We start from the raw sequence: 21,380 nt of genomic DNA, 5'->3' as shown, positions 1-21,380 counted from the left end.
AAACAAAACCCAGCTTTATTAAGCAAGTATTTATTGTGCAATTACAGGCTTGGAAGCAGGGGATTCAGACCTTGCTGTGTTCTCATCAGACACATGGAGGTTTCTAGCAGGTTCTCTCTCCTCTTATGGCTGTGGTGGGAGCTGAGCAGCCTGAGTGGGCAGCTGGGAAATGCTGAACTCCAGAGTGCCAAAGCCTGGGACTAACCAAACCCCAGGGAGTGGAGAGGGTGAAGATTGTAAAAATAACTGCCCTGCCACTGGGTAAAGCTCTGCATGGCTTTGGTTTGGAGGGTTGATGTTGTGCAGTGCACTTATGCCTTGGACAACTAAACAGGAAAACAAAAGCCTGTAGCATGAGTGATGCCATATGGATAATATACACTGGATATGCCAGCAGGACCCTCAGCCTTTCCCTTGCCTTCTCCCAGCTCTAATGATCCAGAAACACCCCGAGGTCACTGCAGTGATGGATTCCTGGGACTTGTGCTGCTGTCCCCAGCTGGTCACTGCTCTGGGAGAGCTGCTGGTGGGACACAGCCTCCTTTCTTGCTTGCACTGGTGATGTCTGGCTTTGAAGTGCAGAAAAGAGTAAAACAGCCCTTCTGTTTCTGCAAGAGAGAGAAAGAATCTCAGTTGAGGATTGAACCTTGTTTCACTAGACTGCTGCCTGCAGGATGTGCTGTTAATGAGCAGTAGCACAGGGGTTAGGAGCAGCTTAGATCCCTTTGTGTGCTTAGTTATAAAGGGTTATTACATGACTGATCATTGGAATGAACCTTCTTGGAGCCTACAGTGGGTCTGACACGCATTTGTCTGTGCTGTTAATCCTTTGTGCCTTGCAGTCCTGTTCACACAGTCTCATCAGCAGAGAGTGGCACGGGAGATGAGAGGGGGGAGCTCATTTGATGCAGCTTTTGAGGAGAGCTCTGCCAGCAGGTGCTCACCTTTGGGGAGCATTCTTTAGTGCAGGATCTAATAGCAGTGCTTCTTACTGCTCACATACAGTGTGATAACAGAATTTATCCAAGCTATGGTCAAACAGGATGAAACTTTCATTATTTTACGCTACTTGCCTACAAACTGAGCATTTCCATGCTCTGCTCTCTGCTGACAAAGACACTCAGACCTGCCTGGACCAAATCTGGGAAAGGGAATGGTCCTTCAGGCCACAGAGACATCCTGGCTGTGCCCAGCCCTGGACCAGCAGCCTCTTGTCAGCCCTTTGCTCATGGTCACAGCTGAAAAACCCCAATCCCAGCTGCCAGAGCTGTTTGGATCAGTGTGTTTCCCAGTGAGTAGCTTGGAATAATTGCAGAGCTTGATATGACAAGCCCATGCTTGGCTTCCTCTCCCATGTTCCTGGGCAACCCTATTGTAATGCAGAAGTTGGATTCAGAGTCACTGGACTGGCCTTAATGGAAGCTGAGAGATGATTCATTCCCTGAAAGGTGCTTTAGTTTAAAGGCTTTTTCCATTGCAAAAAAAGGGTGAGTTCATTTCTTTCATGCACAGTCACTTTGCTAGTTGTGCCTTTCCCTTTTTCATGCCCTAATGGGATTAATTAAAAGCAGCTGGTGATTGGATTGCAGAGCACTTACCACTGGTGATGTGGAGAGCCCAGCTGCTGCCTCCATCACATGATCAAACAAACTCCAGTTTGCCCAGTGCCACAGTGAGAGGAGTGTTTACTGGTCTTCATCGGAACAAGAACTTCTGTTTTGAAATGACTGCTTGGGAACAGAACAGTTGGAACAGAAAGAAGAAAAGAGAGAAACAGCAACATTTACAATCATTCTGGGGGGGAATCGAAATTGTACTGTTAATATACAGAACATCAGTGCCAGGAGCAAAGAGTGGAGTCACTGCAGCAGAGGCAGGCTCTGGTCACTCTGCACCAGCAGCTTTGATCACTGGGCAGTTCAGTTGCTGGAGAACAAATGTGCTCCAGCCCCTGGTGGGAGGCAGCAGAGCCTGGGCTCAGAACGAGCTGTGCCCACAGCCCTGGCACCTGCCTCCCCCCGTGCTCACACACACACAGCAGGCACTTGGCTGGGCACAGCTTCCAGCCCGCCAAAGCATTTGCTTATTCCTCCCTTCCTACCTCCACCTGGCAACCCACGTGCCAGGTGACCCCTTCCAATGGGTGGTTATTCCCATATAACGTGCTGGAAGTTCTGTCTAACATCTTGGATACCTACTGGGACTTGGAAGGCTTTTTCAGCAGCACCGGCTCGGAGCAGAAGGATGTCTTTGTCTTCTCGTGGCCCACACAGGCCGGGCTGCAGCCACAGGAGGTCCTGCCTGGAGGGCTGTGGTTGTTGTCTGGCAGGACCAGGCTGCTGCCCGCGGGCACCGCTCCGTTCTCCGGGTGCCTTCCCAGCTCCTCCTCTCCCATTCCCGTGTCTTGCTCCAGCTGAGGGTTTGCACAGCCCTGCGTGGGGACCTCGGGGAGTGGTGTGTCCTTGTCTTCGCTGGGAGCTGCTGGCGGGGTGGCCACCAAGGGCGTGCTGGGCGTGGAGGCCCCCGGGCCGGGCGTGGTGGGCGCGGGGCTCTCGGCCGCAGCGTGGCCGCTCATGTGCAGCTTCTTCATGTGGTGAACGACGGCTGCGGCGTTGAAGGCTTGCTGGGGAAGGAGACAAAACCACCCTGGTGGTGCCAGGCTGGGTGGGACAGACAGGCTGTCCCCCCCGAGGTGACGACTGCTTGGCACTGGGTGGGTCAGCGCCATGTGGGAAGTGGGATGTGAATAAATATCACATTTTCCACAAACTGCTGATGCTTTTGGAGTTTACAACTGCTTCCACACGAGGAGGGTGTGGGAACAGCTGTAAATTACCCTGCAGTGTGAGATGGAGACTAGAGCTGAGCTGTGAATGTAGCTGTTTAAAATGCTGTCGTGCACGTGGTGCCCATGGCATCCCTCTCTCCAGCTAAACTGGCTAAAACTCTTGATGTAAACTGAAGTACCAATTTATCTTCAAGGCTGAAAGGAGGGAAAGCTGAATTAAGCTCCCAAAAAAATCTGCTGATGGAGCACCAATTTCACTCCCTTGGTATAAAGGCAATAAGTGAGGGGACAAGGAGTAATGGGTTCAAACTGAAAGAGGGGAAATTTAGGTTAGATATTGGGAAGAAATCCCTGTGAGGGTGGGGAGGCCCTGGCACAGGTTGCCCAGAGAAGCTGTGGCTGCCACATGCCTGGAAGTGTCCAAGGCCAGGTTGGACAGGGCTTGGAGCAACCTGGGATAGAGGAAGGTGTCCCTGCCCGTGGCAGGGGGTGGGGTTGGATGAGCTCTAGGTTCCCTTCCAACCCAAACCATTCTGTGATTTTATGACCCTTTCCCCCTCTCCTTTGCTTTCATGGTGAGGCCACTACAGCATGATGTTTGTGGTGAATTTACCAGTACTTTTTGCAGCAGAAAATACTGCTCCAAACACCCAGTAAACAATAACTGCACTCAATTTAAAATTTGGAGGATACAGGTGTGGAGGATCCCAGTTTTTTGGTGCTTACCCACGCAGCTGAAGCCTCGCTTTTGCTGCACGACAGCAACTAGGGTTTATTAGGGAAATGGCTCTGGGCTCCCAGCAGCAATGACTTACCCTCCATTTGCTCTTTGCAAAGTTTTTCTGAATCTGAGCACTGACAGATGGGTAGATGTCACGGTGAAGGGCTGTATTTCCATTAATCCTGCAGATGGGAAGAGAAGAAAAGGGGCTCGTAGGCAGATGGCATTTGTAAGGCATTCCACACTCTGGAAGCAACTCACTGCTTTCTACATTCAATCAGCAATAATTAAACCCAAAGGAAAAACAGCAACAGGAATGCAGTGCAAACACACACTTCAAAGCCTGGGAGAGCTCAGGGTGGGATTTCGGCTTTGCCGCTGTTTACGGAGGCAGTTATGCACAAATGGCATCTTTAATTATTCATAATTTCCTTTCTTTGCACACACACACACAAAAAAAGGAACACCCAGGGCCACGTGGAGGCAGATGGTGACGTTAATAATGGGGTGGGGAGACCCCCCTGTCCTCAGCTTCCATGGGGCACGTGGAGAGGGACACGGGGCTGGTGAACTGTCCACTCACCACGGGTGCCTCAGGGCTTCTTCACAGGTAAACCTCACAGCTGGGTTCTTCTCCAGCAAATGTCTGATGAAATCCTTGGCTGTTCAGGAGGGGGGGGAAAAAACAGCAGAGGGAAAAGGTTATTTTCTCCTTCTTCCAAGGCACAATCCTAATGGGGTGTGGAAAATACAGTGGATAAACGTCACAGAGGTCAGCCCTGAGGAGAAGGTGTTCGTTGCACCAGGTTGGATATAAGGAAAAAAATTCTTCACTGAAAGAGTGGACAAGCATTGGAAGAGGCTGTGCAGGGAAGTGGTGGAGTCACCATCCCTGGAAGTGTTCAGAAAATGAGTAGATGTGGCACTTTGCAATGTGGTTTAGTGGGCATGGAGGGATTCGGTCAAAGGTTGGACTTGATGATCTTGGAGGTCTTTTCCAACTTTAACAATTCTCTGATAACTCCATTAAAGGGACATGTTTGTAGTGAAGGGCTCCAGATGAAAAAATATTAACTGGAGATGTACCAAACACTCAGATTATGTGAACTGAGATGAACTATTCAGCTAGAAAAAATAACTCTAAAAACCATTAAAGAGTAAACTGAGGGGATTTAGGAGTTGCCCTAAAAAGCACTTACATCAGTCCCATTTCTTTTTCTTTTTTTTTTTTTAGCAGGAAGGATTGCAGTGTTTGTTATTAAATCCTAACAAACCCCCCTGCTAGTTTTGTTTGTATGTGTAAAAGATTGATGTTTAAAATATGCTGTGAAGATGCTGGATGTGGTGAGCTGTGTACAGGTGAGCTCCATGAGCAGGTTGGTCTGGTGGAAGGACCCAGTTGTGGCTGACACTTGATGGGAAGGAAAACAAGGGGGAAAAAAAGAAAAAAAAAACATAGAAAATAAAGGGGAAAGCCCTCTTGAATTCCCCTTCTTACAGAATGATAGAATGGTTTGGGTTGGAAAGGACCTTAAAGAAAATGTAATTCCATTCCCCTGCCACAAGCAGGGACACCTTCCACCAGCCCAGGTTGCTCCAAGCCCTGTCCAACCTGGCCTTGGACACTCCCAGGGATGGGGCAGCCACAGCTTCTCTGGGAAATCTGTGCCAGGGCCTCCCCACCCTCCCAGGGAAGGATTTCTCCTGGCCTTGAACACTTCCAAGGGAAATCTGAGCTCACTTGGAGCTCACTAATCCACTTGTGAAAATCAGGGTGACTCAGTTCATCACTTCATCCTTCCCCATCCCTCCCAAGTCAAGCACTGGGTGTTTTGGGGGTGCAGGCTCACGGTTACAGGGTTTGGGATTGAAGTTGCTGGGAGGGAACAAGGAGTTCCCCAGCACAAGAGCTTTACCTGACTCGGAGATATCGTCCCAAAACGGAGACTCAAACTCGTAGTAGCCTTCCTTAATCTTTTCAAACAGTTTGGATTCAGTCTCTTCATAGAAAGGGGGATACCCACAGAGCCTGGAACAGAGCAGAAAGCCAGAGGTCCTTCAGTGCCACCACCCCCATCAGCACAGGCTCCTCAAGCAACACGAGTGAGGAGTGACAGAGGTTTCTCTGCCCATCCACCTGTCCCTGACTGCTGAGTGGATCAGCAAAGCTGCAGGAAAGAGTTAAAAACTTCACTGCAGCAGCGAGAGGACAAAGCCACAGCTGGTACAGAGCTGAGTGGTGTGGGAGGAAACAAAAAGTACCAGGGAAGATTGAATGGTATTTGTAGGCAACGGGTAAAAAAAACAAAGCATAGGATGAGGCACATAATGGGGGAAAATGTGATTCTTTTCATCTCCTCTCCTGTACTTGATTACCCACATACCTTTCATTTCTGTGCCTGCTGAACCTGTGCTCCACACGAGGCAGGTCCAGCATCGCCCCCACTCACGCTGCTGCTCCACCGGGGCGGGTGAGCAGCGAGGAGCTGGGAAAAACTCATGGAAAAACAAGTGGGATGCTGCTTGCTGCTACTCACAGGATGTAAGTGATGACTCCAATGGACCAGCAGTCCACGGCTTTGCTGTAGGGCTTCTGGGCGAGGACCTCGGGGGCTGCGGAACAGCAAAACCACGTGGGAATTCTGAGCAATAATGAGTTCTCCAGTACTGGGAAAAGCAGCAGTTCCTGGTACACTTGGCCTCTGAGGTGCCAGTGCAGAGATCAGCTGCTAACAGCAGCGTTTACCAGCTAAATTGGTCTGTGCTATCTGTATCTATTTTATGCCATTAGACAGAAAGAACCAGGACCTCTGCCTGTACCCTGAGGTTTGACCAGGGAGCTGTGGGTCCAGGCAGTGCAGTCTGGTGGGCATTTAACACAACCCCATTGCATTTCAGTTGTTTTTATAACAATTCAATAAATATAGAGCTCCTAAAATGTTCCTTTTCTTTGCATTTTTAAGCATGCTGAGATTTTTCAGTCTCCACACTCGCTTTTAATCCAGCCTGTACGTGGTCCATGCAGTGCATTTGTGAGCAGCACGTTGTTATTAACATAATTATGTATTTATTTTTTTCCCTTTTTTCTAGGCAATGCACGGCCTTTTTTCCAGACAATCCACCAGCACAAGCCCATCCCTCATCCTTGGCTTACCCACATATCCTGGAGTCCCACAGGCCGTGGACATGATGCCGTTCTGCTCCATTTTAGACAAGCCGAAATCCGTGATCATGATTTTGGAGTTCTCTTCAGGAGTCAGGTAAAGAAGGTTTTCAGGCTGTGAAAGAGCGGTCAGAGGTTGAAATCTGTGGCAGAAAAATGGCAAAGGGAGAGCAGGAAGTCCTGGGGCAGAGCAGGTGGAGTTGGCAGCCAGGGCAGCTCCCTGAGGTGCTGCTGAGGGCCAGGTCTCACCTTCAGGTCTCGGTGAACTATCCCATTCTCATGCAGGTATTTCACTGCTGTCAGCACCTGGTGGATCACCAGACTTGCATCTTTCTCGGTGTAAACACCTCGCTCCAAAATCCGATCGAAGAGCTCTCCCCCAGACACCCTGTGGGAAAAGGCAATTCGGGAAAAAAAAAATTTAAACAAAATGAATCAGGCTTTTGTGTTAGGCAAGCTGACTTTCTGGTCCTTTCACAGCTCCACCTACAGCAGAACCATTCCTTGGGCAGCAGTTCTTGTGAGGCTGAGCTGATGGATGCTCCTGTAAGGAGTGCTGGTAAACCAGGGGAATTTGGGTAAAGTTATGAGGCAAGCCCTACTCCAGGCTCCACCACAGAATGGATATAGTTTTTTGCTTCCTTTAGCTAAATTTGCTCAGATTTGGGTGCTCACAGCACTTTCTCTGCTGCTGACACGGTGCCCATATTCATTTCTAGAAACCCTGCACAGCTTTAATTAGAAATACTTCTGTCTCTGCCCTGCTAAACTGTGATGAATTAATTTGCATAAATAGCTCCAAATCATGGTTTAGAAAACCTGCTGCTAAAACAAGGGGTGGGCCAAGGCAGCAGGAGAAGTGTCCAGGTTGGTTCCAACCGCGCAGCCCTCGCAGTGAGGGGGGTTTGAATGGTCCCTGTGAGGGGCTCCAGTGGGAAATCTGAGGCATCACCCTGGTCCTGCCAGTCTTTGTGGTTCCTCTGTGGCCCACAAAGAAGTGGCTCTGCTCATACTTACAGCTGCATGACCAGGTAGAAGTGGGTTGTGCTCTCATAAATATCTTCTAAGGTCACGATGTTTTCGTGCTTTATCCTGCAAAGACAAAGGTGGGTCAGAAACGAACCTGGCGAGGACAGAAGTGGCTTTTGAAGTGGAAAACCCAACAGTCATCCTGCTTTAATCACCAGTGGAAGTCCACTGGGGTGTTTTGTGGCTGATCTCCCTTCCCCTGAGTGGCAGAGGACCATTGATGCCCCTACCAATTCTTTTATGAGTACCAGGCACCAACAGCTGGGGACCAGAGCCTTTGTTTTTAAACACCTACAGCAGAAGATTTCCTTGGACTGCAAAAACATCTGCTCTGGTTCCCTTTTCCCTGTCTGCTGCTCTACTTCATTTATTTCTATTATGCCCCATCCCTGGAAGAGTCTAAGGCCAGGCTGGACAGAGCTTGGAGCAACCTGCTCTAATGGAAGTTGTCCCTGCCCATGGGAAGTTCCTCAAATGTTATTTTTAGCTTACCAGAAGATAGAGATTCTGAGCTTTAAGGTCCCTTCCCATCCCAAACCATTCCATGGTTTCCTTCCCCAGCTCTGGGTCAGTGTGGCTGTGTTGAGGTTACAAACCCAGCTGAGGAATGAGAGAAGAAACTTTACTAATTTCCCAATTCAAACTGATATTTATATATTCTTTAAAAATAAATACTAATTTCCTCATATTATTCTTCCTGTAGAGCCACACTTCTTTTTTTAGGTGTTGGACAAGATCATCTCCAGAGGTCCCTTCCAACCCTAAATATTCTGTGATCTTGGGAAAGGACATTTGTTCTACTTTGCACCACACCACCACTCACTTTTTCAGCACTGCTATTTCGTTCTCCAAGCTGCTGTCCCTGGTGAGGGGAGACTTCTTGATGCATTTCAGAGCAAAGAGCTTGCCAGTGCTTTTCTGCTTCACCAGGAAAACTTCTGAGAAGGCACCTCTGCAGAGAGGAGGAGAAGTTGTGTTTCAGTAGAAGCTGGGAACTGGGAGGGCACTTACAGAGAGAAGGAATGGCAAGAAAAAACAACATGGGAGTAATTTAAGTGGATGCTGATTATAAAGCTACAACTGTGTCTCCAGCAGCCCCAAACTCAGGATATCCAAGGTAGGATTATGCAATATGGAGATAAACCCCCAAGTTTTCTCTGTAGAGAAAAGGTTATTTTTGCATAGTTGGCCATGAAGCTGTTTTGAGGAGGTGGGCAAAAAAAGATGAAATTAAAGCAGCTTCTTCAGGACTGCCTGGGAAGACACTGAAGTGTTTTAGTCCTGCAGGGGCCTGGCTGTGGGTGAACTTGGGCTCCAGGGAGGCAGAGGGCAAACAGGGTTTTCAGCACATCCCTGGGCTCACAGCTCTCTGCCTTCAAGGAACCTTTGCACTGGAATCCCTTGGGACTGGGGGGATTTTCCTGGGCTAAGCACAAGCTCAGGGAGGGGCTGTATCCATAACCTTCCTGAGATGGAGCAATCTGGAGCTTGGGTGCTCACTGGGGTTAAACCCCTGTGGGAAAATCTCAACAGCCTCTGCTCTAATGGGGCCAAATTCCACTCTAAAATCATGTTCCTTCAAAACCCCCACAGTCTTTGGGTATTCCTACCCTTTCCCTGCTCAGCACTGCCCTGAGGACTGAGAAAGCTGAGTGGAAGCAGCCCAGTGATGTTGCAGTTTGGGTGTTATCACCCAACCCTCTGTATGTCTAAAATGCAAAATACTAGGGTTATTTATCAGTTATATATGAGTTCATATTTTATTTCAGCATCTGCTGTGTTTTCCTACCTGAAGAGCCTGCAGTACCCATAGTGACAAAGTGACAGTGAGTGTCCTGTACCCCCCTGGGCAGGGGTCAGCCCAGGGCAGCCCTGAGCAGGTATTTATAACATGCCTAAAGCTCCCAATCCTGTTAAAGGTTTGTCTCAGGGAGCTGAGCACGTGGCTCAGGGCAGTGACAGTGCACATTTTGCCAGGTCAGTCCTCAATAATCCTCGTCAAATGAGCAACAGATTAATTGATGGTCATTAAATGGAACTTACCCCTGAGCCTGCAAAGCCCTACAAGGAGAGGGGGGTGAGTGATGTGAAAGCACCTCTTGGTGGGGATGCTGGTGTAGCAAACCCAATAAACCAGGGCACAAGTCCTGTGTCCCCTGTAATCCACTTACAAGGAATGCCTGTGCAAGACCCTGAGGACTTGCTGTGCCAGGACTGGTCCCTAGCAAGGGGAAAAAAAAAACCAAATCACCCAAAAAACATCCCCCAAACAAAAAAAAAACAACCCATAGATTTTTGGGAAGCCATCCCAACAAATAAACTCTTAATCTCGCTTAGTAAATTATATGTAACTGTCTTCTCTCTTCTGGCCCAAAAAGCAGGTGGTGTTGGGACTTTCCTCTCATTTTACACATTTTTGCCCCTTTAGCCACATAAACTGTGCAGGCTGTTTCGTGGATATGCCTTTCACATTCCTGAGAGCTCCTGGGGGATAGGCAGGCACATCCTTGCAGGGTCCCTAAGGCAGCTGGCCGTGCTGCTGGAAGGTGATAACAAGTTTTGAGCTGGTTTTAGGTCCCAGATCTTCATTTCAATTCTTCAGCGAGCTGAAGTAGTGCACGTGGAAAAAAAAAAAATCTCAATTTCTAATGCTAAATTTTCCTATTAATGTAATAGTAGGAAATGAACAACCTACAAATCAGCTGCTGGGGCATCTGTTCTATGTATCTGTCCCAAACAGTTTATAATAATTATGCCCCTTATTAAAAAATGATGAATCAACAAGTTGGCTAGGAGAGAACAAAGCTCTTTCTAACCTCATTCCTTCAGTGAAAGCTGCTGGATAATTTCACTAATTTCTGGGGCTGCTGAGGGACACAATCAAAACATCACCCAGCTCTGGTGTGGCTGTTTTTTTGGGAGCTTTGTTGTGGGCTCTGAAGTCACTGAACATTTTTCCATGACAGAACCCGCCGGTGGAGGTAATTCAATTCCTCCTCCACCACCTTGGAAATGTTTTCTTGTCTCATCCCCATGAATAGGCAAATGAAGCTGTGAACTCACAGGGAAGGATTGTAGGACTCCAACATCCTTGTTTTTGTTTCATCCCCCGGCTGAGTCAGGGTTTCTGAGCTAAATATACGACTTGTTGTGATATTCCTCAGCAGGAACAGACCTAGAACTTATTCAGCTGAGGTTCCATGCAATCTTAGAGGGGATGGAGGGAAGGGCAGAGAGGAACTGGAGCTGTGCCTGGGGCTGGGTGGGAAGGAGCTGTTTTTGGTGCTTCATGGCACACGAGTACCAGCAGCACCCCTGCAGCAGGATGGGCACCCACCCTCACCTGAGAGCAGGGACTGTCTCAGAGGGAGCCAGTGCCAGCAAGGGAGTCACTGCCCCGGGCTGGGAAGGTGGGATCTGGAGGATTCCCTGCCCTGGGAGCAGCTGTGGTACTCACGATCCCAGGGCCTCCATGAAAATGAAGGTTTTTCGGATGTTGCTCGTCTGCTTCTTCCAGGAGCTGCTGTCATCCTCTTCCTTGCGACCCATCTCCTCCAGAGTGGAAGCAGGGAACGCTGTGAGGAAGAGGAGGAGGAGGAGGAGAAGTGACTGCCATGGCTTGTGCTACATGAAGAACAAGCTGGATTCAGGATGCTGGGCCAGAGGAGTCTGGCTTTTCAAGCAGGTGAAATTTTGTGCTGCTCTTGCTGCTCACAGCTTGCCCCACCCCTGGAAGTGTCCAAGGCCAGATTGGAGCAACCTGGTCTAGTAGAAGGTGTAGAAGGGATGGAACAAAATGATCTTTAGTGCCCCTTCCAACCCCAGACATCCTGTGATTCCATGAACTGTTTGTGCTGCCCATGTCCCTGGTGTTATGTCCCACTGCAAGGGATGGAAGAGTGGATCAGCTGGGGAGGAGCTGGTGACCATATGGTAACTCTCTCTTGTCACTGTACTCATTTGGAGCATGTTGGCAAATACAAATGTTTACATTGTGCTTCACATTTAGTGGCTAAAAAAGCCCTGCTGAACAGTGGCTAATTTTAACTGAAACATCCCCAAACCTGATGGATTATGAGTTATGTACAACCAGCCATGGGGGTGGGTGATGGTGGAACGGTTTTATTGCTCAGATAATAAATAGTTCGAAGAGATCACGACAGCAGGGAGGGGATTTGATAGAAAACCTTTTGTTGATGTGTCTCACACAGTTTGTGCTGTTGACATCTCTGATTTTTTGTTCACTGACAGATTGCCTTTGCTCTGAGTCACAACCTTCCCCTCTCCTCTGTGGTGCCACGAAGGAGAGCCCAGCTCTGGGTGCCCTGAGAGCAGTGATGGGAGCAGCCCACCAAAAATGCAGCTTCCTGGAGCCTCCCCAGCTCTGCAAGAGGTGTTTGAGTGGGTGTCACCAGCGTTGGAGGGTGTAACTGCAGCAAACCTGTGTGAGTGCAGGCTCTGGGTGATCCCCACCCCTGAACCCCTCGCTGCTGCTGGTGGCAGTGTGACCTTGGGGATGTCCCAGTCCCCCCCAGCTCTAATCTCTGCAGAGCCAGGCCAGGCAGCTCTGCTGGAAGCCAGGGGAGCTGTGGGCATGGGGAGCACCGGGAGAATTAGAGCTTGAAGGAGGGCTGGGAGGTGTGAAAGGTTACACAAACCTCTAAGCACCCCTAATGAGATCAGGGCTAATGACTAGAAGGTGAGAAAGAAGCCCCTGAGACTAGAAAAAAAAATACATGTTGAAGTGGCTTGTCCTCACTATCAGGATGTTAAAGAAATGCACTGAAAATATCTCCAGGCAGCAGGGGTTTGGGGGGCTGCCAGCAGCACCCTGGGCATGGGGAGCATCCCCTGGGACATGGAGCATCCCTTGGGACATGGAACATCCCAATTCCCAGAGCAGGAAGGGCTGCCCAAAAGCTGTGGGACACAGCTGAGCCTTCAGAAGACAAAGCAGGAGCTTTCACGGATAAATAAACGTTTGGGAAAGGCAGAAATATTAAAGCAGAGAAACAGCTGAAGGATCTTTTGTCATGACAGGCAGTTTAGGTATTGAATTCCTCCTGAACCTACTTTATCTCCTTAATTAGCACCTTTTTGGGGTTTTCAGCTTCTTGACACAATTTTTAAAGGTTAATTTAACATTACTGAAAACAAAATTGACTCCATTGTAAACAGTTGAAGGCTTCAGTCCATAAAATCACCAAAGGCCACTTGGCCTTTATTTACCTTCTGGTTTCTGATGCATGTGTAACTCCTAAAAATACAACTCCCCCAAAAAACCAGCCTTATCTTGTTGTTTGGAATCAGTGAAGGTCAAAAGGCCTTCACAACAGTGCTGATCAATTAGTAGAAACCTTCCTGCCAATTATTTTGAGCCCCTAAACGATGTTTTCTTTGCAGTCACCCACCCATCCCTAATCTACAGATGTGGAATATCACGAAAAGAGGATTTTCTGGCAGAGACATTCAGCTGGTGGTGAAAGGTGAGTTTTATCCACTTGAAATAAATACCAAATGTGTGATGGCAGCGAGAGAAATGACCCCTCCATTTCTCTCCCAGCCTGCTGCCAAACAAAGATTATGAAGTGAAAAAAAGAAAAAAAAACCAAGTAGGTCAGCCTGGCCCTGGGGACAAATGGCATTTTGGGCTCTGTTCCTGTGCATGGAAGCACATCCTGGTTGGCACAAGCTCTGTGGGGCAGCCCAGGAGGGGCACAGGGCAGAGAAGCCCCTCGTGGGGAGGTTGGGCTGGGCACAGGTGACTGTGTCCCCCCCATGGGAGGTGACAGGGGGGCCATGTACACTGGAACCTCTATAAATTCACACCCAAGTGTCAAACTTGCCCAATATTTGCTCATTTAAGCTCTGCTCCCTTATCAATCTGTTTAATTCCTCGGGAAATCCACAAGTTCCTTGTTTTCAAACGGATTTTGGTTCTGAAGGAAGGTGGTATCATGTTTTCTTTAATCTCCTGTGAATCATCTGCTCATCCCATAGTTCCTCCTGCTGTCACTCTGTGTGTGTGGCATTTGCTTTGCTGGGCTGGATGAGCAGCTCTGACTCCCAGCACGTGGAGCTGATTTCCTGCTCTCTGTTTTTCTGTGCCATCATCAGCAAGTCATTTCCTGCCTTCTCTCCCCTTTCTGCAGGAAAAGGGGAGTGAGTGGGGCTGTTTTGAGAGCAAAATAATGGAAGGTTTGAATTACCTCCAATGTAAAGCTGCAGATGGCAGGGGGAAGGGGGTGGAAGTGGAGGATGTTTAAGGTCCCTTGCAACCCAAGCCATCCTGGGATTCCATATGGGCTCAGGTGATGAACACTTGCCCACCTTCCTCCTTGCGTTGGATCACATCCTTTTCAAGGTTTTTTGTTCCTCTTTTGATACAAGGGAAAGTATTTGCAAAGGGATTTGGGGCAGGACACAGCAACCTCTCAATCCAGCTGGGATTATGGGATTAAGAGACCTGTGACTTCCCTGGTGCTCCAAGAGCTTGTCTTTGTCTCTCAATCTGGTTAAGTCACCTGTTGCACTTCACAGAAGTTGAGGAGAATGCAATGTTTGATGTATTTGTTGTCTGGGCTTTGTTATTTATTCAAGCTCTGGCCCAACAACCACAGAATCCCAGAATGGTTTGGGGTGGAAGGAAACTTAAAGCTCATCTCATTCCACCCTCTGCCATGGGCAGGGACACCTTCCACTAGCCCAGGTTGCTCCAAGCCCTGTCCAACCTGGCCTTGGACACTTCCAGGGGCAGCCACAGCTTCTCTGGGAAATCTGTGCCAGGGCCTCACCTTTCCAATCCCTTTCTTGCTGTTGGGACACAGCACGCAGGTAAATAGGATTTATCATGTTTACTCACTTGCTTGAAGAAACTTTACTTCCCACAGGAATAGAAAACATAACAACAATTGGGCAAGCAGACTTTATGCTGGCACTGGCAGGTTTCCTTGCCAGGTGATGTGCCCATCCTGCCATCCTTGTCAGCTCCATCCTGACACCCCCTCCATGTACACCTCACCCCCAGCTCAGGGGGCATTCCAGTCCCTGCATTCCAGCCCCAAAAGTGGGATGCACACACAGAGTGCACCCAAAATACACATTATTTTAAACACCTGCTCTAAACAAGTGTCTGTGTTGCCCCTTCACCCCTGGGCAGAGCAATCCCACCAGAGTGTTAAGGTTGCATAATAAGATTGCAAAGCTCATTAACGAAGGCAGGTGAAAACCTTTAGAGCTGAAAATGAAGTAGATAACATTGCTTTCATTTGTTCAGCTTCCCTCTTCCCCATCAGAACAAATTAAGCAGCATATGGGCTTCAATCTGATCAGTTTATATATATATATATAAAGTAATAAACAGTATTTACATTAATGTATAACCTTTGGGGCTCTTCTACAGCCTAAGTCAACAAACGTGGCTGCTGCTCTACTCTGATCCAGCACGACACATCAGAGTGTAATGAATGTTATTATGACCTTGCTTAAATATTTCCTGAGGAAATTTGTTCTGCTTCCACAGTAGCAAATCCATCTGCAGGCAGCCACTGCTTCTGAATGGATGTACTGCATTAGCAAAATTATTGTAAGGCATGATTAATAGTCTCGTGACAAAGTTACATGTGGAGGGGGGAAGAGACATGCAGCTTTCATGGGTTTGCCTTTGGAATTAGAAGTTTACAGGGAAAAAAAAAAAGGAGATTATAAACTCAAAGGGCTTTGATTTAAAAAAAAAAAAATACACGGAAGCAAGCAATCTGCATGTGAATGAATGAAGTGCCAGGGCAGCCTCTGTGTTCAGTGACAAAAGAACAAGAAATTGGACACAGGAGCTTGCCATGAAAAACAAACCCACCTCAAACACCTTCTGTTCCCCCCTCCACTCCACCGATTCGAAAGCAGTGCTTTAACTTAGTAGTTAAAGATGGACACTTGCAAAAGCTCGATTTTAATTAGAAATATTCCAGGTTCCATCAGATACTTGGGAAGTAAAATGCCAGAGGCAGCTTTCTATGAAATGCTAAATACAACCCGAGTGCTGGAGGATTCTGCCTGCACAGAGAACTCCCCTTACGAGATAAAATTCATCTTTTTTTTAAAAAAAAAAAAAAGGCAGGTTAGCAGGAATCCCCACCCGCTTCAGCGCCCGGAGCAGGCTGAGAGGAAAAGCAAATGGCTCTCAAGGAAAGGAGATTTTTCGCTTACCCAAGTCAGCACCAACAAAGCAACTCCTGTCGGCCGCCGCTCCCGCCCGGCTCCGTGTGCGGGGATTAGAGCCCGCTCCGAGGAGGAGGAGGAGATGATGATGATGGAGCTGCTGGGATGGTAACCAGGCAGCACCTGACGGCGAGGAAATCACCACGAGCACCAGCCGGGAGGGGGGTGAGAGGAGGAGGAGGAGGAGGAGGGACCTGGGAACCCCAGAGCTTCCCACCGGGAATCGCCTCCGCCACCGGGAGAGGGGGAGCAGGAGCAGCAGCAGCTCCTCGGCAGCGCTGAAATATCCCCCGGGTGGGATGCGAATTTAATTTGCCTTAATCAAACAGGTGACTCCCGGTGTTTAGAAAACACCCCACTTTCCTCTGTGTGACATGGGGAGTTCTGTGGGGCCGGCAGGACTGGACCAGGATAAGGTTTCCCACCAGGACAGAATTTCCCACCAGGATAAGGTTTCCCACCAGGACAGAATTTCCCACCAGGACAGGGTTTCTTTCCCACCAGGATGCTCCAGCACTGGCAAAGTGACGCTCCTCACCATTTTTAAATGGCACAAACCCACAGGGAAAAATCATCACAGCGAAGGGGAATCTCCATCCCCAGTTTTTGGGCTATTCTCACCCATACAATGGCTCTGTTTTGACTTTCAAGCCCTCCCTGTGAGTGCCTCCTCAAGCACAGCACACATGAATCTAGGAAATATTAATAATTCTTTGAATCTCTTCTATAGTGGAGGATTTTTAGAGCTGTCAATAATGACTTTACTGACTGCATTCTCAGTTGATTTACACTGCCACCTAGAATAATGCATGAAAAAAGTACATATCACTGTGAAGTTTAGTTTTATATCAGGAATAAATCAGCTCTGAGGCAATACTAGAAAATCACATTCTTTTCTTAATATGTTTTTCTCAGTAGCTTCGTTCCAGGGCAAAGGCTGTTTGATATTCTTCTTTTCTTTTTTCTGGCCAGGCTCCAGCTCTGTGAACTCCACTTTTGGTCAGAATTTCCGGGCGTGGGTTTGAACGTGCAGGTTGTCTTTAGTGCTACATTTTGGTGGGATTTGCATTGGTTTTACCTTGAAATCCATCTTGTGGCCTCAGCTGTACCTCTGGAGTGAGGAGGAACCAGTTCCACTGCTGGGACAAGCCCAGAGAGCCCTGAGGTGGTTTATTGGGGGTGCATCTACCCCATACAGACAGAAATGTGCCCTATATGTGAGTAGGTAAAAACATGGACATGCAGGTCAAGCCTTTCCCTGATTTTGGAACAGGCTGCCCAGGGAAGTGGTGGATTCTCCATCCCTGGGAGTGTTCAAAAAACCAGCAGATGTGGCCCTTGGTGCTGTGGTTTAGTTGACAAGGTGATGTTTGGTTGAAGGTTGGACTTGATGATCTTGGAGGTCTTTTCCTGAACTTAACGATTTGATGATTTTGGATTTCCTTATCAATTTATTTTGCTTTCCCACAAGCTGTCAGCCATTGTATCCTAACTGGAAATTTAACAGCCCCAATTTAATCTTGTGCTGTGAGATAACCCAGAAAGGACACCCTGGACCAGGGAGGGATTTTTAGGATGGATTCAGTGGAAGGAACCCACAGCAGAGCCAGGTGCTGCCTACAGGTCCTGGGGAGGTGGTGGGAGACGTGCTCAGGGAAGGCAGAGGAGGGGAGCAACAAGTGCTTTACTGAAGTGGGTTCATTATGATCTAATTCCAAACAGAATGCCAATAAGGAACACAAACTGGCAGGGATACAGGAGCATCCATCCTCCCTGTGACGCTGTGTCTGACCCTGGGGTCTGTCTGTTTGTCATGGGGCAGCCCTGAGCCAGGCTGGGTTCATTGAGGGGAAATGAAATGAAAAAGTGACATGATTTGTGATCCTGTGGCTGCTTTGCAGAAGTCTAAGATGGAGATAATGAGAAGAAAAGGGAACCATTGACTCCTCTGCAATCCGAGGAGGTGGCTGTGATAAACTGGAGCAGGTGCCCATGTCTTGTCTTGCTCTTGTAGAACTTGCTGTAAACATGTTATAAATCTCACAGAAAGAGCATGACTGCAGCAGGGCAGTGCTGGGGACAACTGGCAGTTAGAGCAGGAAGAAACTTGCCTGGAAAAAAAAAGGAAGGAGAGCAGACTCTTCAGCATGTGAGAGCTGCAACATCCCCAGTGTCCAGTGTGGCCTTCAGAGACACACAAAAAACACCAACAACCAGCAGGAGCAAGAGGAAAAGGCTCCTTTGTGTGCTCTGCTGTGGGAAGAATCCATGGAGATGGTGGCTCTCGACCTTGCCTGATGGAAATCTGGGACAGCAGCAATTCAGTTCAGGGACTTGTGCTGAGCTCTCCGTGGGCTCGAGCTAAAATAGCAGTTATTAACCAAAGGCACTCCGAGTGAGCAGCAATGCAGGTTTTAATGGCATGAATCAGAGTGAGGAGGTGGGATGGAAACAACAGCACAATGCACAGATCACAGCAGCCCCTTTGCAGAGGGGTTTGGAAGGAGCTGTTTTCCCCATCCCCGGGGAGAAGGAACCCGGAACAGTTCTGGGAGGTTTGGCAAAGAATGAGAGAAGAAAATATCTCCTGAATGTTACCAAAAAATGGAGAGTGACTTTTGACCCAGGTAGATAATGATAGGACAGGGAGAAATGGTTTTAAACTAACTGAGTGGAGATTTAGATTAGATGTTGGGAGGAAATTTTTCCCTGTGTGAGTTGGGGAGGCCCTGGAATGGGTTTCCCAGAGAAGCTGTGGCTGCCCCATCCCTGGAAGTGTCCAAGGCCTGGTTGGATGGGGCTTGGAGCAACCTGGGCTAGTGGAAGGTGTCCCTGCCCATGGCAGGGAGTGGAAATAGAGGATCTTTAATATCCCTTCCAACCCAAACCATTGAGGAATTCTGTGCTTATCAGTGAGAAGGCAAAGGGCAGCAGGGCAGGAGGATTTTCAAGCACTGGGAATTTCCAAACAGAGAAGTTTTGAGACACAACACCCTCAATGTAAATACAAACTCAGAAGGCAAATAGAAAGCAGCAGTGTTGGTAATCCCTGGGTTTCCCAAGAGCCTCACTCAGGGATTGTAAACCTTTGGGCCTGGCAGCAGCAGAAGGACAGTCCCAGGTGGCACTTGGGGACATGGTTTGTTGGTGGGCTTGGCAGCGCTGGGTTAATGGCTGGACTCGATGTTCCTAAAGGTCTTTTCCAACCCAAACGATCCAGTGGTTCTCTGACCCTGTGACAGGGGGTGGGACAGCCTTGCCACTGCCTTTGCTCAGCTGGATTATCCCAGGAACTCCCAGGCTGGTGCCAGCAGAGAGCACTGCAGCACAGCCAATGGATCCACCTGGCCTTTGGAGCAAAGAGAAAGGAGTAAGGGAAAGTATTCAAAGAAAAGTCATAAAAGTATGAGCAGTGCAGCTGGGACTCTGAGTGCTTGGTCAGGGGAAGGTGTAATTCTAGATGAACTCCTTGAAATAATGTGCAATTCAATAACATGCTCCTCCCAAGGGGAATCTGGAAGCATTATTTGATTTTCTTTGTTGCCTTAAACCAGGGATGTTGTAAAGCAAGGAGGATCCTTCATTTATAGTGTGATTGGAGGAGCTGTGAGGATCTACATGTTGGTTCTTTCAGTCTATATTATCTCAATTGGAAAGAGCTGCTCTTCTCTTCAGGCTTTATTTTTGAAAATAAGTGGTTAAATTGGTTACTGAGTTATCCAAAGAACTGAGCCACAGGTTTTGTGCCTTCCTAGTCATGAATGTCCTGGGAACTCTGTTAACCATTCCTTTTAAAATGGTAAAGAATCAGGAAATTAACTCCTGTTGGGCATGTACTGCTAATTAAGCTGTCCAGTAGTATATTTACTGCACAGCTTGATTATCTATCCCTAAATAATTCCAGCTTGCACATCTCTTGTACTGACATACAGTTTTCATGGAAACTGTCTTTCCAGGACATGTCCTGATCCACTGTACAAACAACCACCCCAAAATCCACAACCACCCCATGACCTAAAGATAAAACTTGGAGGGTTTGGGTTTGGGATTGAATTTCTTCCACTTGAATTAATCTGTATTTAATCTGTATTGCACAAACCCCCACGAGGTGTGTTTGATCCTGCACCCAGATCCTTGGCCATCCTGCATTCCAGCCCTGCATTCCCAGTTCCTGCCATGCAGAGCATTTCCCATGTTGATAGTTCATGCTCAGAGCTGACTAATAGGAAGTAGCAGCCAATTAAGGAACCTAAAGGGGCCTTTCATCAGCTTTTTTTGAAAAAATAAGTAGTGATTATACAGGTTTGAATACATGTTTACTCAAGGGGTTAATTATGCATCTACAAAGAGCAAAACTTAATTTGGTGCATCTGGGGAGGCTCAGGAAATCCTGGGGAAGTGGGAGTGGTGAATCTGTGGTGCAGGGGAAGCCCTGGGAAGTTCATCCCCTCCAGCTGCTGCTGTGACTGCTCATCCCTTTGGAGAACCACGGGGGGAGTGCCCATTCCCTGCTGGAAAGGTGGAGAGAACTGGTTGCAAAGCACAGGCAAGGACAGCCCAGGGCTGTGTATCACTTTGTTTTCCACGTCCTTGCCCCTGGAATGCTGTGGCTGCATCCAGGGCTGCTCCCACCACCATCCTTGGGCTTTGGGATGCCCTGGAATGTTCATGTGGCACAGGGATCACAGCCCACGGTGGAAACAGGGCTGCAGCATCCTCTAGAAGTCATCAGTGAAGTGCCTGTTCCAAATGGGAAACTGGACTCTTCTCTGCTCCATAATCCCAATGGGAAGAAGCTTAAATATATCAGTTATTACAGGGGAAAAAGAAAGGTAACAGGAGCACTGGAATTCAGAATTTCCAGAACTGTTATTCTTACACGGTGTGATGGCTGTTAAAACCCAAACCTATTACAGTGTTTCCAGCAAAAGAAATCTTTCAGGATGCTGAAATCTGCCCTGGAAGACTTTACCAGGAGCAATTTCTCTTTGTCTGCTTATTACTTGTGTGCAGTAAATAATCAAAGAGATAATGGCATTGTTGAACTTAGCTTAAGAAAGAATCCAATTAGCTTCTTCTGGGCTTGTCTCATATGGAATTATTCGTGTTTCTGCTCAGACTTTTTTGCCTCTTGGGCCAGATAGCAGCTTTAAATCTCTTTTTGTGTTTTATCTGTGATTACAGGCTCAGGAACACGAGTTAAAAAAAGCCCTCTGGTGAGTGATACACCAACATTATCTTCCTGATCTGGTAAGATTCCCTCTCCTCAGCCAGGGAGGTGGATGGAGACAGCCTTGCCTTGGCTTTTCATTCCCTCCCTTGCTGCTGCCAGTTGTACTCTGGCTTTATTCAAGTAAAACACTTGGAAGGGCAGCTAAGGATGGTTAAGCACCAGGAAGGACAGATAAGGGTAAGGAGAAGACGCTGAAAAACCACATATGTGACTTCTGGAGAATCACAGA

General features: G+C 48.1%; 1 protein-coding gene and 1 long non-coding RNA gene across 5 annotated transcripts; one reads left to right on the top strand and one right to left on the bottom strand.

Moving 5' to 3' along the window:
• CAMK1G (calcium/calmodulin dependent protein kinase IG) lies at positions 1-11,255 on the bottom strand. Of its 4 annotated transcripts, none has more exons than XM_051808608.1 (12): positions 11,159-11,255; positions 8,525-8,653; positions 7,690-7,764; positions 6,922-7,060; positions 6,664-6,787; positions 6,047-6,122; positions 5,426-5,538; positions 4,093-4,171; positions 3,604-3,691; positions 2,199-2,623; positions 1,599-1,727; positions 1-608 (listed from the first exon to the last, which is right to left on the bottom strand). In XM_051808608.1, the coding sequence occupies exons 1-11, from the start codon at positions 11,248-11,250 to the stop codon at positions 1,634-1,636; spliced, it is 1,434 nt and encodes a 477-aa protein (XP_051664568.1). In that variant the 5' UTR covers positions 11,251-11,255; the 3' UTR covers positions 1-608; positions 1,599-1,633. The 4 variants fall into 4 exon arrangements, with proteins under 4 accessions (XP_051664568.1, XP_051664570.1, XP_051664571.1 ...); XM_051808610.1 differs by lacking the exon at positions 11,159-11,255 and adding an exon at positions 10,518-10,620; XM_051808611.1 differs by lacking the exon at positions 11,159-11,255 and adding an exon at positions 10,397-10,510.
• Positions 11,256-12,077: 822 nt separating this feature from the next.
• On the top strand, positions 12,078-21,117 carry LOC127480505 (uncharacterized). The gene is made up of 3 exons (XR_007907933.1): positions 12,078-12,146; positions 13,105-13,187; positions 21,103-21,117. It is a non-coding gene; the product is annotated as an uncharacterized LOC127480505 (long non-coding RNA).
• The last annotated feature ends 263 nt before the right edge of the window (positions 21,118-21,380 follow it).

The sequence above is a fragment of the Manacus candei genome, unplaced genomic scaffold (genome assembly GCF_025592945.1).
Source record: "Manacus candei isolate 608988 ecotype Guabito, Panama unplaced genomic scaffold, ASM2559294v1 h1tg000073l, whole genome shotgun sequence".
Classification (NCBI taxonomy): Eukaryota; Metazoa; Chordata; class Aves; order Passeriformes; family Pipridae; genus Manacus; species Manacus candei.
Note: the sequence above shows the minus strand (reverse complement) of the source record. Positions and strands in the feature narration are given on the sequence as shown.

Excerpts from the sequence above, each read along its gene's own strand:
- CAMK1G (XM_051808608.1), bottom strand. The coding sequence starts at position 11,250 with ATGGGTCGCAAGGAAGAGGATGACAGCAGCTCCTGGAAGAAGCAGACG. Across the intron at positions 8,654-11,158 it reads TTCATGGAGGCCCTGGGATC|AGGTGCCTTCTCAGAAGTTT; the intron begins GTGAGTACCACA and ends TCCTCTCTGCAG. Across the intron at positions 7,765-8,524 it reads GAAATAGCAGTGCTGAAAAA|GATAAAGCACGAAAACATCG; the intron begins GTGAGTGGTGGT and ends TTGTCTTTGCAG.